The sequence below is a fragment of the Megalobrama amblycephala genome, linkage group LG19 (assembly GCF_018812025.1).
Source record: "Megalobrama amblycephala isolate DHTTF-2021 linkage group LG19, ASM1881202v1, whole genome shotgun sequence".
NCBI classification, from domain to species: domain Eukaryota; kingdom Metazoa; phylum Chordata; class Actinopteri; order Cypriniformes; family Xenocyprididae; genus Megalobrama; species Megalobrama amblycephala.
Genome location: NC_063062.1, coordinates 19,259,553 through 19,272,413, shown reverse-complemented (window position 1 = coordinate 19,272,413; position 12,861 = coordinate 19,259,553). Strand labels below are relative to the sequence as shown.

General features: G+C 38.5%; 1 protein-coding gene across 3 annotated transcripts in view; it reads right to left on the bottom strand.

Annotated features, from left to right (window-relative positions):
- The window catches only part of otogl (otogelin-like), a 65,792-nt gene that overhangs the window by 41,902 nt on the left and 11,029 nt on the right, over positions 1-12,861 (bottom strand). For all 3 annotated transcript variants that reach the window (XR_007181555.1, XM_048168061.1, XM_048168062.1), the window contains exons 13-26: positions 10,262-10,368; positions 10,058-10,183; positions 8,333-8,441; positions 8,132-8,178; positions 7,787-7,932; positions 7,578-7,710; positions 6,529-6,706; positions 6,295-6,419; positions 5,953-6,162; positions 5,691-5,856; positions 5,501-5,575; positions 4,825-4,868; positions 3,199-3,373; positions 2,986-3,093 (exon numbers count right to left, since the gene is read on the bottom strand). Coding sequence is in view for 2 of the 3 variants with exons in the window: in XM_048168061.1 (XP_048024018.1) it covers positions 2,986-3,093; positions 3,199-3,373; positions 4,825-4,868; positions 5,501-5,575; positions 5,691-5,856; positions 5,953-6,162; positions 6,295-6,419; positions 6,529-6,706; positions 7,578-7,710; positions 7,787-7,932; positions 8,132-8,178; positions 8,333-8,441; positions 10,058-10,183; positions 10,262-10,368 (1,749 nt within the window). In the remaining variant the exon portion in view is untranslated. The remainder of the gene's footprint in view (positions 1-2,985; positions 3,094-3,198; positions 3,374-4,824; positions 4,869-5,500; positions 5,576-5,690; positions 5,857-5,952; positions 6,163-6,294; positions 6,420-6,528; positions 6,707-7,577; positions 7,711-7,786; positions 7,933-8,131; positions 8,179-8,332; positions 8,442-10,057; positions 10,184-10,261; positions 10,369-12,861) is intronic.

The window sequence follows — 12,861 nt, the reverse complement described above, 5'->3', positions numbered from 1 at the left end:
TAGATTTATTAAATCAGAGGAAAACCACCTTCTTAAAATCTTTGGGGGCTGGCGTCAAAACTGCAGAGCATACCCCTTGCTCAGTGTAGTCCAAACCCAAGGGTCTATTGTTGCTCCATCCAGAACTGCAGGTGTAGTCTTGAAAAATGATTGACTACCGGCCCAACCATTTCAAGATTTATGTGTGCGAATTTTAGTGGCAGTGGGGGTGCACTGATATGGACCCCCTAGCAACTGCCACTGACGAGGTCGAAACCCTCAATTGTCCTCAGCAGCAAGGGGTCTTTGTGAACCCTGAGGCTGTGGAGTAGAACGCTGGCAGAATCGTTGCTCTGGCATTGCAAAGCGATGACGAGTCTGAGTGGCCAGCTTCTTAAAAGCACAATTGCACTGAACCTGAGTCAGTTGACTAGTGGCCTCGGACAACTTCACTGTTTTTTCCAGAAGTTCTGGAACATTAGACCCAAAGAGGTGTCCAGGAATAATTGACAGATCTCGTAGAGTTTTCTTACAATCCTCAGGCAGTTTCACCTGGGCAAGTCAAACTTGGCGTCAAGCTGCCAGAAGCGTGCCGGTATAAGTACCCAGTTCAGAAGAGCAGCTTGGAGGAATTGCAAAACTGAGCGCTCAACATTTGCTAATTTTAATGTAGTGGTTATGGTAGTGGTTATGAGTAATTGGCATATTGTGTTATTTATGCTGGTTACAAATGCAGTAGACTCGTATGCCTTTTTCAGTAACAAGTCTGTGCAACCGCATTGAGAGCACTAGGGCAATGCACATTGCTTCATAGGGCCCCATCAGGTAACACCACCAAGGCGGCAACATGTGGTGGAGCACGGCCCACCCCAATAGTATCCACATTTGCCATAGATGCTTTTGTAGGAGCAGTCTATGTATAGGTGCACTAGACCCCATAAGGGCATTCAAAAATTCGGACACAAAATCCTTGCATGGTGGAATAGCAAAGTTAGATCCAGCTGAAAACTGTCTAAAAAAGAACATTGGACTGGGCTGGTTGCGAAGTTGAGTTGTCCAGCCCTAAGCAGGCAACCACCATCTGGAGCACATCCAAAGTATCATATCCAGCCAAAATAACTGGCCTATCTGTCAATTTGTCCTGACAGTATCAAATCTCTACAAGAACCCTGAGCCGTTCAAATATAAGTATGAGCCTTCTGGGGGGAAGGTTGCGCAGCAACATCCACAGCATTCAAATGATCCTGGGAAAAAAAGGCAGACTCGCTTATAGATAGCACATAAAATTCAGCATGACATGAAGAAGAAGAGAAACTAAAAGGCTCTTCCTCCATTTTTTACTTGAACCCTCTTCATCCCCCTGTGTTATAGTGAGACAGACACTTCAGGCTGAAGCATCTGAAGAAGACGTTTTAACATCTCAGTGTTATGTTTTTGACATCTCGATGAAAGAACAGTAACTGTCTTAGAAAAAGTTTCCCTTATATGCTCATTCCATCAAGTGGAGAGCTGTGCACTGGCAGTCGTAGACGTACCACGTTTCTGAGTCTGTGTGGTGGGGTGTTTTTTTAGGATTTTTTCAGGAACTTTTTTTTAGGAAAACAGGACAGACAAATATCAGAATATATACATTTTGACAACATGCCACCGGACTGCACTGAGGAGCATAACGTATCCCAAAATCTGCTATTTGAGCCTTTGTAGACATATGACCTTACATGGATATCTTTGAAAACTATTTTTTGCTGGCCATTGCTTCCGCTAAATGTGTTAGCGAGTTACATGCTTTGTCTGTTCGTGAGTAATGCATGCCTTGGTTCCACTGATTATTCTGGCATTGTCCTTTAACCAAATCCATCTTTTCTACCTAATGTTCTGATTCCTCAGTTTATAAATCAGTTGATTAATTTGGCTGCTTTTCAGTCTACTTCTCAATCAGTCAGTCAGGGGATCACCTTTTGTGTCCTGTGTGAGCCTTGAGGTGCTATGTGGCTGCTACAGATCAGCTTTTTGTTTGTTTTGGTGGTGACCAGAAAGGGGCTGCTGTATTAAGCAGAGATTGTCAAATTGTATTGTAGAGGTGATCACTATGGCATACAAGAAATCCCAAAACCCTCTGCCAGGAGGTATCTCTTGTCATTCCACTAGGGCTGTGTCTACATCTAGGGCTGCTTTTAGAGGAGTCTCTAAAATGAATATCTGTGCAGCGGCTACAGGCATCTCCCTGTACTTTTGTCTGCTTCTACAAGTTAAACACTGCTACCCCTCATGCAGTCAGATTAGCAGTTCTTCAGGACTCATCCACTAGTGCTTAAATACCGCCTCTGATGGTCAAGAGGAAGGAAAAAGAATGCTAGTTACATGTAACTGTGGTTCTGTGAATTTCAGATGACCAGCAGTTATTTGTCACTCAGAATGCAGGAGAAAGGTGTACCGAGACTGAATGCTGAGCTAATGCGGCTATTACCCTCGAGGTTTAGCCTATGTCGCTACTTGACTTTTCACGGAAACTAGTGATTTGCTCTAATTTGCTGCTTAAAAAGTTTTTATTATTATCAGTGGTAATGACACTAAGCAGTATTAAGGACCATGATTCTTTCTTAGGAAAAATGCATATTGCACACATAAAATCCAACTGAATATTAAATGTTTGTTAGGTTTTTAGGAATATTGCAATGTAAAATTTTCTTGTTTTTTATACTTTTTGTAAATAAAGTGAAATCTTCTTGGTAGAGGACAAACCCAAAACAAATAATTCCCTCAAATGTAACTTTTCAACACTCTTAATTAGAAAAAGGCTATTAGGTTATAAGAGACACGATTTAAAAAAAAAAAAAAAAAAAACAGTTTAAAGCTGTTACAATCTGTCCTAATACATTTTTCCTTTCTTTAAAATCATCCTAGGTATGAAAAGCATCCAAGGAACAGAAAAGCTCTATTAACTGAAGAATCACCCAGGAAACAGAATTATGAAAACTAAGCTCATACTAAAAAAAACACACTGACCATCGGTAGCACGGAGTGTCCACAGTCTCTCCAGGGAGATACTCTAGACCAAGCCATGCACAGGGGCAGTTCTCTGGGTAATAGCAGTCTCCATTATGAACCACTAGCCTGCACCAATTAAAGAAGATGGTGTAACATTACATGCTCTGGTGTCAATAGACACGCATACTTTTCAAAACATTTGTTCCAAATGCAAAGAAAGAAAGTGATTACCCAGCAGGACATCCACATCCTGGTACACATGGGGTCATGGGAGGGCAGGTCAGATTCAGCATCAGGTTTCGACAGGTGAGTTCACAGGCCAGGCCCACACCTGAAGGTCCGCGCCCAATCTGACCCCTGCAGCTGTAGTAGACTTTACCATTGGGACAATCTCCTCTCTCAGGTTCTGAAAAAAATGGATGGAGAGAGAATGGTTAAAAGAAAATGTATAATAGTGAACTTAAAGGGTTAGTTCACCCAAAAATGAAAATTCTGTCATTTATTACTTACCCTCATGCCGTTCCACACCCGTAAGACCTTCGTTAATCTTCGGAACACAAATTAAGATATTTTAGTTGAAATCCGATGGCTCGGTGAGGCCTTAATAGGGAGCAATGACACTTCCTCTCTCATGATCCATAAAGGTACTAAAAACATATTTAAATTGGTTCATGTGAGTACAATGGTTCAATATTAATATTGTAAAGCAACAAGACTATTTTTGGAGCTCCAAAAACAAAAACAAAATAATAACTTATTTAGTGATGGCCGACTTCAAAACACTGCTTCAGGAAGCATCGGAGCACAAATGAATTAGTGAATCGAATCTGCTGTTGGGAGCGCCAAAGTCACGTGATTTCAGCCGTTGGCAGTTTGACACGCGATCTGAATCATGATTCGACACACTGATTCATTATGCTCTGATGCTTCCTGAAGCACTGTTTTGAAATCGGCCATCACTAAATAAGTCATTATTTTGTTTTTTTTTGGCGTTTCAAAAATATTCTTGTCGCTTTATAATATTAATATTGAACCACTGTACTCACATGAATCGATTTAAATAAGTTTTTAGTACCTTTATGGATCTTGAGAGAGGAAGTGTCCATTGCTCCCTATGGAGGCCTCACTGAGCCATCGGATTTCAACAAAAATATCTTAATTTGTTTTCCAAAATTGAACGAAGGTCTTACGGGTGTGGAACGGCATGAGGATGAGTAATAAATGACAGAATTTTCATTTTTCGGTGAACTAACCCTTTAAGTGGTGCTTGTTTATGCAAAAGTAGATTTAACACATTGTTTGTTTTGGTAGCTAGGACATTTCTAGTTGGTTCCTAGATATGACTCCTAGTTTCAGTGTGGGTTCTGTTTTATCACTATTCTGACTCAACTTTCTCCTCAACTGTGTTCATAGTATGAGAAATAGTAATAGTGATGATTGCACCATTAATAATTATCAAAAGAAATTTGGGTTAACAGACAACTAGTTTTTTCTACATTGTTGAAATTCAATAAGTTGAAAAACAAAAACTGGACACATATGAAAAATGCAGCCCCCTGAATATTATTGAAGATTTCAAATCACAGCCATATCTGGCAAATAAGCCATTTGAATTTATCATTGGAAAATTCTAGAAAAAGTCAAATCGACAAGCAAAAAGCAGAATTTGCTCTCTTCCCAAGTCTCCCTCTTTCTTTGTGCATGTGTATCTGAGGTTCAGATCTGTCCAGCATTCAGTCTGCTCAATGCGTTACCTCTGAGGAATGTACTGCTGTGATGAAAACACTCTTTTCCTGGGGAAGGCAGAGGTGAAAGGGAAGACTGGTGAAATGGAGCAAAGAAAAAGTAAAAGTTTACCTCTCTCTTCTGGCACACACTCCATACGACCATTTCTGCAGAGACTAAAGAAAAATCAAATCGAAATATACATTACCAATATACAGTATAATACGATATATACATATATATATATATATATACAGTCAAAACAAAAATTATTCAGACATTTTTTATATTTTTGATATATTTTTACAAGTGGGTGCAGGACACTATAGTTCATTTATGTAAGTGAGGATAGCAAAATAAAGTAAACGGTGGCATATTATACCCAAAAATTCTTCATACAGTGGACTACCAGTAAAATTGATAAAAAATTTGGAACAAAAAATTATTTAGACACTTTGACCTGACCATGTTTTGCTTAAGTGTTATTAGACATAATTAAGTTTTCTGACACAATTTAACTCTAAGATCTTGTCATATTTTATTACCATTTTTTTAAACTATAGTGAATAATTTGTATTAATGAATAAAATGTTCAAGGTGTCTGAATAAATTTTGGTTTGATTGTGTATATATATATATACACACATTATTATTTTAATCTTTTGTAACATTATAAATGTCTTTACTGTCACTTTTGCTCAATTGGGAAATGATGCGGTTAGAATTTTAATTCATGTTGTTGCAAAATGTAGCAAACCTACTTGTAGCTGTAAATCTACATGTTTGACAACAAAATCCACTCACTCACCATGGTCCAGATGAACTGAAGGACACTTCACCAGGCTGAAACACTGAACCTATGAAGTAACAGTGACACTGGGAGCTGAAATTAAACCCAAGACCCAGTTAAAAAGGAAACATATATCCATTTATATGCTAGTATTCAGAAATTACAAGGTGAGGGTAGGGGTATTGACGTTTGCTGTATTCAGACGTACAGCAGCACACAGCGCTGGCGAGCGTGATCATAGAATGTTCCCTCGTTGCAGCTGCATCCTTCAGCACAGTCACCATCACACACTTCACCACTGCTGATTGACTGACACGTCCTCCCGCATGCTGATGTGCACGGGTGATACAGCATCCCACCTAAACACACCATACCTACACGTACAGACACTCACACTCAAATTACTTCCTCAACATACTCATGTAATAGATAGACAGACAGACAAATAGATGTAGGGATGACCAACGAACCGCACTCAGAGACATGTGCTCTGAAGTTGATGGTGATTTGATGTTTGCCGCAGATGTATGCATAGTGGGACAGAGCAGTGCAGAGGCAGGCGCTGCCACATCGACAGGCCTGGTAGCGGCACTGCTGGTGGTACAGGCTGGGGCTAACATATGCATGGCACGGCGCAAACACTTCCTCTTCTAGCACATCACACTGGGCAGCATAAAACACTGAAACAAAATACCTTTTCAGCATCATGAAGGTCTAGAAATCATGCATTACATTTGTCTATTTTTGTACCTGATTCTTGGGACAACAATGAATATTTAAACTGTGATAAGCAAAAGGATTAACATATATACCATTTTGTTGGTTCATTTCACAGGGGTCGATAATGGGTATGTTGACAGGGCTAATGCACGCTGAAGACACTTTCCAGGCGTTGACGTGTAGCTGTGGAGTACCTTCAATCATGCCTGCAGGAGAACTGGAGAGTAAAAACACATTTACTTACACGCAAGTCCAAGAACTACATAATGCAACCTGAAGAGAAACTGAGAGACATTTAAAATGTTTTGCAGAAAGAAGTTTCTTACAGGAAATCATCCCGTAGGTTTCCGTTGAGGGTTCCGCAGAGGCCAAGTGTGGAGCCCATCCAGGTGCTGTCCAGCTGAAGGTAGATTCGTCCACCCTGCCAATCGTACTGAAACCTCAGGCCAAAGACAGACCGCAGACCCACAAACATAGACGTCAGCCGACGAATGTTCACCATGTCTAATAAACAAGCAGAAATAAAGAAATAGGAAATACATTTTAATCAAATTTATTCTAATATTATTTCTGTTAATTATTGTCTATGTAGTAGACACATTTTTATTACTGCTTAGGTAGCAGAAATATTTTAATAAGTAACTGTAATATTAATAAGGTTACTTATTTTTTTATTTATTCAATTTAATTTAATTGAATCAATTATTTTTCTTTCCATTTTCTTCAATACTCTACTGAGAGCTTTTTACTATTCTTCCAACAGTAATTATGAATCACTTTTTCTTATTATTTATCAGCATTTATCAGCAAAAAAAAAAAAAAAAAAACTAATTTAAAGGGATAATTTCTTTGTTTCACCCAAAAATGAAAATTCTGTCATTATTTACTCAACCTCAAATTGTTCCAAACCTGTATGAATTTATTTTTTCTGCTGAACACAAAAGAAAATATTTTGTTGATGGCCCCATTGACTTCCATAGTATTTTTTTTCCATAATCATGAAAATGGGGCCAATCAGCTGTTACCCATATTCTTCAAAATATCTTCTTCTTTTGTGTTCAGCAGAAGAAAGAAATTCATACAGGCTTGGAATAACTTGAGGGTGAATAAATGATGACAGAATTTTCATTTTGGGGTAAACTATCTCTTTAACTACCATATTATATTTATTACTGCATTTCAAGGTTCAGCATTTAACCTAGAAATGTTAAATAAAGCATAATGACCGTTAGTAAAAAAAAATAGGACTGTCCATCACAGCCTTCTTTTCATTTGCAGCAAATTAAATATGGCATCTACCTTGACTAAGGTTCATAAAAAAACATTCACTATTAAAGTGGCCCGTACCGATGTAAATCTGAGAACCTGTCCTTACCATCTGAGTAAGGCAAATTGACAGCCATACTAGCCCCAATGACAACTTCCCCCTCTCTTGTGAGAGTGACCTGCCTGCTGACGTCTTCATCCACCACCAGAGCCACTGAGTGGATGCAGGAGTGTTCCTGAGACTGAGAGACAAGAGACTCCATTAAACACACACAAAACATCTCTGATCACACACATTTCTAGACACACTCTTTTTACCTGTCCACAGGCTGTGTACTGTAGTGTGACAGTAAACTTGGTGCTGCCGCGGCTCTTCACTAGCACATACTGGCAAGAGCCCACGTACATGAAGATCCGGCCATCGAATGTTGTCACATGCGTGTCACCCATTACTGTGCATTCCGCTAGGGGTTGAAAAAAACTTTTAATCCTAATATAATCTTTGAAAACACAATGATTTAGTAAGTTACGGAGACCCTAAGGAGACATTGTGATAAAAAAAAAAAATGAGATGGAAGGAAAAATTATATTTAAATAGCTGGGTTTGCAATGCTTTTGGTATGGTATTCTGTAAAACTGTGAAATACAAAGGTTGCTGATTACCAGTGCAATTGTTTTCGGTGCAGTTCCACAATCCTCCCATACAGACACTGAAAATGTAATTCACATTAGATGGACTCACTCATGAATTCAACAGATCATTTGTTGTGTTTCTATAATCAGCTACTGTGGTTATCTACTGATTAAAAATGGGAGAAACGTGGTGTTTTAGGTGTAAAAGAGTGAAAATTGCATGTTTCTAACCAGACACTGCAGCCCTGCTCCAATACATGACCCAGAGGATATGCTGTACCATGGTACACACAGGGGCACTGAGACACTGCAATACAGGTGCCATTCTGCAAGATCAGACCTGAGAGAGGCCAGACAGAAAGAGAAGCCATAGGTGAAACAAGTTAGCTGTAGTTCACTATTAAAGGGGATCTATAATGCCCCTTTTATAAGATGTAAAAGAAGTCTCTAGCGTCCCCAGAATGTGACTGTGAATTTTCAGCTCCAAAATACCCCACAGATCATTTATTATAGCCTTTTTGCCCCTATTTGGGTATGAGCAAAAACATGCCATTTTTGTGTGTGTCCCTTTAAATGCAAATGAGCTGCTGCTCCCAGCTGGAGAATCTCACGAAGACAAAATGACGATTGTCAGTAACTGTGTTCAGCCTTACATTGTTCAAACTGGAGTCGGACAAGACTCCAGTTTGTTGTAGTCCCTACCAGCCGTTTATTGTAGTCCTTAAACAGTCAATTCTTTAAAAGAAAATATCTCCCTTTGCATTGAACTTGGAGCATTGTAACTTTGCAGATGTTGTTTATGCTCAAACAGCAACATTATACACTAACTAAAGTTAAAAAATTGAAATCATAATCAACCACCCCTTTAAAGGTGCGCTAGAATTAAAAATTGAATTTACCTCGGCATAGTTAAATAACAAGAGTTCAGTACATAGAAATGACATACAGTGAGTCTCAAACACCATTGTTTCCTCCTTCTTATATAAATCTCATTTGTTTAAAAGACCTCAGAAGAACAGGCGAATGTCAGCATAACACTGACTGTTACGTAACAGTCGGGATCATTAATATGTACGCCCCCAATATTTGCATATGCCAGCTCATGTTCAAGCATTAGACAAGGGCAGGACGTCTGGATGTGCACAGCTGAATCATCAGACTAGGTAAGCAAGCAAGGACAACAGCGAAAAATGGCAGATGGAGCAATAATAACTGACATGATCCATGATATCATGATATTTTTAGTGATATTTGAAAACTGTCTTAATAAATGTTTCATTAGCATGTTGCTAATGTACTGTTAAATGTGGTTAAAGTTACCATCATTTCTTACTGTATTCACGGAGACAAGACTGTCGTTATTTTCATTTTTTTAACACTTGCAGTCTGTATAATTCATAAACACAACTTCATTCTTTATAAATCTCTCCAACAGTGTAGCATTAGCCGTTAGCCACGGAGCACTATCAAACTCATTCAGAATCAAATGTAAACATCCAAATAAATACCATACTTATGCGATTTTACATGCTGCATGACGAACACTTTGTAAAGAACAATTTTGAGGGTTATATTAGCTGTGTGAACTTTGTTTATGCTGTTAAAGGCAAGCGCGAGCTCCGTGGGCGGGGAGCGTGAGCATTTAAAGGGGCCGCAGCCTAAATCGGCTCATATTTAACGATGCCCCAAAATAGGCAGTGAAAAAAATTAATTAAAAAAAATCTATGGGGTATTTTGAGCTGAAACTTCACAGACACATTCAGGGACACCTTAGACTTATATTACATCTTTTAAAAAGACCTTTAAGAAGTCATAAAAATCATACTAAAATTAAAATAATCACTGCAAAATGCATTCTGAAGTGCCCTAAATGGCTCGTTTGTGTTCTCATAATAGCAAGCATTCAGGAAAATTACTAATTATACTCCCATTTAGGCATCTGATTATCAGTCTCACCATCCGGGCAGTAGCATCCATCCAGACAGTGCAGATTGGTGCCCAAACACTCCTTCTCAAACGTACATGTTGGCGGGCAGCAGCTGATACAGTCTCTGTGGACAAAACTATCCTCACATCCGTCCGCTGAAACACAAACATGTTACATCACAAGCTGCAAAGTTTATGCCATGTGTTACCATTATGACATGAAAGCCAACTGACCGCATGTAGGAAAACTGTCCCTCCATTCTCTGACGGGGTAGCCCACATGAGAACAAGCCCTGGTGTACTCAACCAGAGTCCGACAAAACGTTTCCTCATCATCTGATCTGGAAATATAAAAAACATTTAAATGTTAATAAACACAAAACAGCCCAAAAAAAAGTTAGAAGAAAGAACAATCCTAAAAAATAATCTCTTTTAGTATGGTGATATAAGACTGAATTAAACTGTAAGAGCAATACAGCTGCAAGTTCAACTTGCTCTTGCAATCTGATCCTCTCACTACCTCTTCAATCATCAGTTGAGTCTGAAACTGTTAATAAACTTCAGCAGATATTTCATCACTGTAATCAATACACATACACACACACATATGCTTACAAATACTAGTGCAAACATAATTACATGCATGCACACACATACATATAGGCTACATATATTCACAAACATTCTTTCTGCAGCTTTTGCCATATGCAATATATTTTCATTACTATAATTAACATAATCCTGTTGGAATTGGGAGGTGTGGAATGCAGGAAAGAGGCTATGGAGAAAAAAAAACATTCAGGAAGGGAGAGGAAGAGAGAGAGAGAGAGTCTACTTAAAATCTTAAATGCAAGAAACAGAAATGTTCAATACTGACATTAACACAAAAGTTAATATCACATAATACTGCCATTATGCTAGAATTTGTCATCTGACATTTTAATTTCATTATGTTTATCTTTGTTCAACTAACTATGTTCCCACATTTTTAAAGCAAATGATTGCAAAAGATCAAATGACAAAATTCCAATTGAATTTTAGGTCTAAGACAACTGGTCTTAAAGGGTTAGTTCACCCAAAAATGACATTTCTGTCATTTATTACTCACCCTCATGTCGTTCCACACCTGTAAGACCTTTGTTCATCTTCGAAACACAAATTAAGATATTTTGATGAAATCCGAGAGGTTTTTTATCCTCCAATCGAAAGCAACAAAATTACCACATTCAAGGTCCAGAAAAGTAGTAAAAACATTGTTAAGATAGTCAACGTGACTGCAGTGGTTCAACCTTAATATTATGAAGAGACGAGAATACTTTTTGTGTGCAGAAACAAAACAAAAATAACGACTTTATTCAACAAATTGATCTCTCCCGTCATTCTCCTATGCTATTAACATTGCAGAGCTTCCGTGTTTACGTCCGAACTTATTAATACTGAGCCGTCATTTTCACGTAGAACCTGGAAGCGCTGCAACATAAATAACGTGCCAGAATGACAGAGGAGAGGCGAATTTGTTGAATTAAAGGTGCCCTAGATTCAAAAATTGAATTTACCTCGGCATAGTTGAATAACAAGAGTTCAGTACATGGAAATGACATACAGTGAGTCTCAAACACCATTGTTTCCTCCTTATATAAATCTCATTTGTTTAAAAGACCTCAGAAGAACAGGCGAATCTCAACATAACACCGACTGTTACGTAACAGTTGGGGTGTACGCCCCCAATATTTGCATATGCCAGCCCATGTTCAATGCAAGCTAGACCCTCCCTCCTCCTCCTCCTCCTCCCCCTCCCCTCCATGTTTCCTGAAACAGTCATGAACGCGCATTTAAAATCATTCTTGTCGGTTATTGGCTGGAGCATGTTTATTATGTTTCATGGTCCAGGCTGCACCAGTTTGTTTTTATTGCCGTTTTCGGAGCTTGTGGCGACTATAGAGACCGCGTTTTTTTTACAATGTGTTCAGGGGACAGGCAGCTATCGGATAGTGAGGAGATGTTTGCTGTATGTGACAAAAAATGTTTTGGCCTAAAAACACCTGACATCACTTAGAGCACCTTTGTGCACAGCTGAATCATCAGACTAGATAAACAATAAGGACAATAGCAAAAAATGTCAGATGGAGCAATAATAACTGACATGATCCATGATATCATGATATTTTTAGTGATATTTGTAAATTGTCTTTCTAAATGTTTCGTTAGCATGTTGCTAATGTACTGTTAAATATGGTTAAAGTTACCATCGTTTCTTACTGTATTCACGGAGACAAGAGGCGTCGTTATTTTCATTTTTTAAACACTTGCAGTCTGTATAATTCATAAACACAACTTCATTCTTTATAAATCTCTCCAACAGTGTAGCATTAGCCGTTAGCCACGGAGCACAGCCTCAAACTCATTCAGAATCAAATGTAAACATCCAAATAAATACTGTACTTACACGATTAGACATGTTGCATGACAAACACTTTGTAAAGATCCATTTTGAGGGTTATATTAGCTGTGTGAACTTTGTTTATGGTGTTTAAGGCAAGCGCGAGCTCTTGGGGCGTGGAGCACGAGATTTAAAGGGGCCGCGTACCCTGAATCGGCGCATTTATAAAAAAAAAAACCATGGGGTATTTTGAGCTGAAACTTCACAGACACATTCAGGGGACACTTAAGACTTATATTACATCTTTTGAAAACATGTTCTTTGGCACCTTTACGTTGTTATTTTTGTTTTGATTTGTTGCACAAAAAGTATTCTCATTGCTTCATAATATTAAGGTTGAACCACTGCAGTCACATGGACTATTTTAACAATGTTTTTACTACTTTTCTGGACC